At 50.2% G+C, this 5,249-nt stretch overlaps 2 protein-coding genes across 2 annotated transcripts in view; one reads left to right on the top strand and one right to left on the bottom strand.

Annotated features, from left to right (window-relative positions):
- Positions 1 to 1,873: 1,873 nt before the first annotated feature.
- On the bottom strand, positions 1,874 to 3,643 carry LOC106818556 (lysine-specific demethylase 8-like). Its single transcript, XM_014823255.1, has 3 exons — positions 3,518 to 3,643; positions 2,696 to 3,439; positions 1,874 to 2,635 (listed from the first exon to the last, which is right to left on the bottom strand). The coding sequence occupies exons 1-3, from the start codon at positions 3,641 to 3,643 to the stop codon at positions 1,874 to 1,876; spliced, it is 1,632 nt and encodes a 543-aa protein (XP_014678741.1).
- Positions 3,644 to 4,786: 1,143 nt separating this feature from the next.
- Positions 4,787 to 5,249, top strand: part of LOC106818555 (corepressor interacting with RBPJ 1-like) — a gene marked incomplete at its 3' end in the record, with an annotated part of 6,646 nt that continues 6,183 nt past the window's right edge. The window contains exon 1 of the mRNA XM_014823254.1: positions 4,787 to 4,957. Coding sequence (XP_014678740.1) covers positions 4,886 to 4,957 — 72 coding nt within the window. The remainder of the gene's footprint in view (positions 4,958 to 5,249) is intronic.

Genomic DNA, 5,249 nt, shown 5'->3' with positions numbered 1-5,249 from the left:
GCGTGCGTGCGTGCGTGCGTGCGCGTTCATGCGTTCATGCTTCACCGACTCGCTGCAGGGCGTTGCTAGGCAACGATGAGAAACTGAAGCTGGGGTTGAGCTTCATGTACGACGCTCCTCCCGGCACGAAGGCAGCAAGAGAGAAGGAAGACGACGAACCGGAATACAAGTTCGAGTGGCAGAGGAAGTACAACGCGCCGCGCGAATCGTGAGTCAACGTTGATCCGACCGTGTGTTAGTGTTCAGTGTTATGCAGGACCCTCGGTCCAGGCAACAGTAGCAGTAACAGCTCAGGCACTTATTAATAATCCTAATTTATTCTGTCACATCAGCGATTAGCGTTGAACGTTCCATCAAATTGCGGCGCCCCGTTTTCAAAACCCTGGAGCCCCATTGTCAGAAACAAAATTAGTATTAACGTTAGTCTTAACACTGAGTTTGTCTCATAGACCTAACCTCTATACCCGTATCTCTATATTCTTTTCAAATCCTCACATGACCTGACCTCATCTGAAACCTTGAATCTCCGCGACAGGTAATGCGACAGGTATATATGTGCGTGCGTGCGTGCATGCGTGCGTGCGTGTATGCGTGTGTGCGTGCATGCGTGCATGTGACAAGTAATGTGATAGGTATATATATGTGTATGCGTGCGTGGGTGCGTGCATGTGTGCATGCGTGCGCGTGTGTATGCGTGTGTGCGTGCGTGCGTGCGTGCGTGCGTGTGTGCGTGTGTGCGTGCATGTGACAAGTAATGCGATAGGTATATATATGTGTATGCGTGCGTGCGTGCGGGTATGCGTGCGTGCGTGCGTGCGTGTGTGCGTGCGTGTATGCGTGCGTGTGCGTGCGTGCGTGCATGAGTGTGTGCGTGTGTGCATGCGTGCATGTGACAAGTAATGTGATAGGTATATATATATATATATATATACATATTATATGCGACAGGTATGCGAAGAATGACTCAGCGGTGAGGGACCAGCCGTTTGGCATAGAGGTGCGAAACGTGCGATGTCTCAAGTGTCATAAGTGGGGTCACGTGAACACTGACAAGGTCTGCACGCTGTATGGCAAGACTAGCCTGCTGACCGACCCCACAACGAAGACTGGGGAGGAGGGGGAGGAGGGGAGCGGTGAGTAGACCGGGGAGGAGGGGGAGGAGGGGAGCGGTGAGTAGAGTGGGGGGTCGTACTACCATTATTGATTTTACAAATTTAATTAGCAAAAAAAGGGAAAAATAAAAACATTCACATATACAGGGATGAGATTCTTCCGCGGATCCTAATTTTTGACCTACGGTCCTCGCATTGCTCGCTCCTCTGTTTGCTAATTAAAATTTCAGCTGAAAATTAAATTATCTAATCTCATCCCTGCATATAAATGAAACAAAATACTGCGCATAAGTTTATTTATTTAATGTTAAAAAATTCTTGTATTTTGGTTCTTAATTTTGCTTCCTAAGTCATTGTCATCGTAAAAGTTAAAATCTTATTCGGAAGAGCAGATATCTTGTCCTAAACAGTAATTGTAATAGCATGTGCGTGAGAATTATTCAGCATAGTGATCTCCTAACCACATGTCGAGATTATAGAATCTTTCTCATCTTTGTAGAACCCGTGCCGCAGAAGGACCTTATAAAGGGCCTGAAGGAAGACTCGGGGTTGGTACTGAAGCAGAACGTTCTAGGAAGACGCGTCAACCACAGCGCCGGCAACCAGGTAACGATGCTACAGATTACACATCAATCATGCTTCATGTTGCTGTACATCAGATTACAAAGAATACATTATACAATATATTATATAGTAAATTATATTCTATATTACAATCATGTACGGAAGCTCCAGACTACATATCAGTTGTTTTCACATTACTATACTTCTACAGAGAAGCTGAGTTGGAGGGAGCGTACGTAGTGCCAGTGTCGCGGCGGCAGGTACAGCATCTCTCCAGCCTCCAGCACGCACTCCTCGTACTCTGCATCCCCGAACAACGGGAACTCCGCAGCATCCGGCCGCTCCGCGTCAACGCGACTCGTGTTGCCTAGCAACGCGCCGTCGTGCGGGTAGAGGCGCGGCGATTGGTCGGGGGCGTACAGACGCACGTATTTCCGCCCGACGACCTGAGCTAGGAGGTTGTGTTTGGGGTCGTGATGCAGCGGGGAGACGGTCCCCCGGGGACCGATCCACGCGTTCACGTCCACGTCCTCGTCCTCGTCGTCGTCGTGGCAACGCGCGCAGCAGTAGTCGGGGACGACGATGTCGCGTCGCAGCTCCGGGATCTGATCGAACAGCTGATGCTGCGCGAGGTAACCGACGCCGTCGTCGTCGTCGCCGCCGCCGGCGCCCTCTAGGTGCCGCGACACGAACTCGTCCACCGTCATCAGCTTCTGTGTCCAGGTGTCGTCGGTGTAGCGACGGCCGATCTCTACGGGGACGGTGCGGGGGCCGGCGACGCGGCGCAGGTAGGGGGCGCTCCATCGTCGCGTGGCGGGCCAGTGCTGCATGGCGGCGGTGATGACGACGGGGCGTCGCGAGCGCAGGTAGCGAGAGAACGACTCGAGGGACGGGGCGGACACGCGCGGCACGGCGCGCGCGGGGTCAATGATAATGTCACTGCTGCCGCTGCTGCCGCTGCTGCCGCTGCTGCCGCTGCTGCCGCTGCTGCTGCTGCTGCTGCTGCTGCTACCTTCCATTCCTCTTCCTCCCCCTCTTTCTCGTTCTCTTCCTCCTCCTCCTCCTCCTCTTCCTCCTTCAGTGCCATCATTTTTGCTGTCTAGTCGCGGTTTCTTACGAGGAACACTGGGTTCCAACTCTGGAGACGTCTCCTTGCGAGCTTCGCCGGCGCCCCCTGGTGGCGTGGTCTTGGCAGCGGCTTCGGCGGCGCCCACTGGCTGCAGCATATGGCACAGAGCGGTGACTAGTCGTGCGAGAGCGTTGTTGAGTAGAGGAGCGCCTAGCAGCAGCCCCATGTCACACGTCCTGATCACCTCACGCAGCATCCGCTCCAACGCGGAGGCCGTCGCCGTGACAACACCGCCGCTGCTGCTGCTGCTGCCTCTATTGTTGTTGTTGCTACTGCTGCTATTGCCACTGCCACATAGCCTGTCCACTGTCACATCATCACCGGCATCACCATTACCAGCAACACTACTGCTGCCGCCTCTGTCACCACCTCCACTGTGGTTGCTGCTCCTGCAGCTTTTATCACAGCATAGACGTTTCATAATTTCATCATCATCATCGTCATCGTCGTCGTTGCCGCCGCGTGTGGCTGCAATGAGCTGACAGGTGGCTTTAACGAGTGAGGCACATGTGTAGAGCTGCCGCCAGCAGACGTCAACGTCCCTCCAGGGCCCCGTGTTCAGCTGCTCCCAGGTGATGTCTAGCAGACACTGAGAGAGACGGAGACCCTCCTCCCACGCCTCCTCCTCCTCTCTGTTCTCATCCTCCTTCTCCTTATTCCCCTCCTCCTGCATCTTCTCCTCCTCTTCCTCCTCCTTCTCCTCGTTGTTCGCCTTCTCCTTCATTTTCTCCTTATTCCCTTCATCCTCTTCCATATTCTCCCCATCCTTTCCCTCTTTCACCCTCTTCTCCTTTTCTTCTTCTTTCTCCACATCTTTCTTTGCCTTGTCCTCCTCCATTTCTTCTTCCTCCTCCTCCTTCCCTGCTGCACCTCCTCCTCCTCCTCCTCCGTAAACGCTTGCTATGCAGGCAGCGAGTAAAGACGCAGCCGGGTCACCGATCGTTGCCGTGGCAACGCGACGCGAAGCAGCGACGACGTTAGCACGCGGCGGTAGCACGCGTTGTACCTCGGCGGAGAGCGTATCCATGGAAACACAGCGACCAGCCTGCAAAACGCATTCAGGCCATGCTATAGGTAGACGGTCGACTTTATCTCTTTGGCTTTTGTTTTATCTGTGACGGAAGTATGTGCGGCTGTGGTAGCAACTTCACTTGGTGTTACTTAGTTTTAATTAGGTGGTACTTTGGCACCATTTAGGGCTCTATATTCAGATCAGTTGATCCATGATATTCATACTTGACTTGAAGATTTCTTCAACGATTTCTGTTCTCACTTTTAAGCTTGATACATCATTGATCTTGTAGTCGAGTACGCGGCGACTGCAGCCGCATCACGTCACGTCGTTTACGACACACAGGTTAATTGTATCATTCTTAGACTTCAGCCTTCAGGTCATTTTTGCAACATGGGGAGTTTGTATGTTGCCTTATATACATACAAAATAAATTTAGGATGGAACATCGTGCAATAGCACTAGACGCTAACACTAACAGTGGGGACACCATTGTTAATGTGCCCTGTTCAGTAACTGTACTGCATCAGTGCATGCCCTAGTCAATCAATCCTTTTTCAAGGTAAGGATCAGGGTTCAGGTTACTCTAACCCCGATTTCGGGTTAGATTAGATTAAATATATGTAATCCCACAGGTATCCCTGGCTCTGCAGGGTTATAACACATGTCTATCTGTATCTACTAGGCCTAGGGTTAGATAGCGGTTAGGTTACGGACCGATTGCCACGGTCCACGGCACGGTTGATAGACCATGCCATAATCGTGGTATCTCAATTTTCTTACATCGTAAATACGTATAACTACTTCTTAACCTGATTAGACGCGCGCTAGCCTTAATATACTTACAATTCAGTATCTGCGTCTCACTTTAAAACAACATGAAAATGTTATAAACACGATTGAAAATCAGATTTGCCGAATGATAAAAGACCATCTTTCTTTCACGCCACCTATCGTCTGGAAATTTGTTTCACCACCGACACCTACGCACTATCTACGTAAATTTCATACCTCATCATTTTTCTCGTTGTCTAAGGTTAATTAGAACGCTTCAAACACACTTCCGAGATGGGGAAAGGATTTAATAATTTTATGTCCAAAAAGGACTTTCACCCAGCTTCGTTTGCGAACATAAAACGAGTAAGTAATCATTCCATACTGAGAATTATAAAAACGTAAACAAATCTGACATCAAACTCAACACAAAAGTGGCATGTCCTAACTTGGAGATCGATGCACATACACTGCACAGGCACTTGGAGCGTTTCAATAAAATATAAGGCTAAATAAATACGAAATCTATTTACTACCAAAGTCTTAATGTTTTTCTACTCTTTTTCACCTATTATTGCCGACAATTTCCTGTAAATGTCGTCGAAATGCTCATCTGCAACACACCTAGTCCTAGCTCTAGTACTATAGCCCGCGGATT

This window comes from Priapulus caudatus, unplaced genomic scaffold, assembly GCF_000485595.1.
Source record: "Priapulus caudatus unplaced genomic scaffold, Priapulus_caudatus-5.0.1 Scaffold2328, whole genome shotgun sequence".
NCBI classification, from domain to species: domain Eukaryota; kingdom Metazoa; phylum Priapulida; class Priapulimorpha; order Priapulimorphida; family Priapulidae; genus Priapulus; species Priapulus caudatus.
This window is presented reverse-complemented; position numbering and strand designations above follow the sequence as displayed.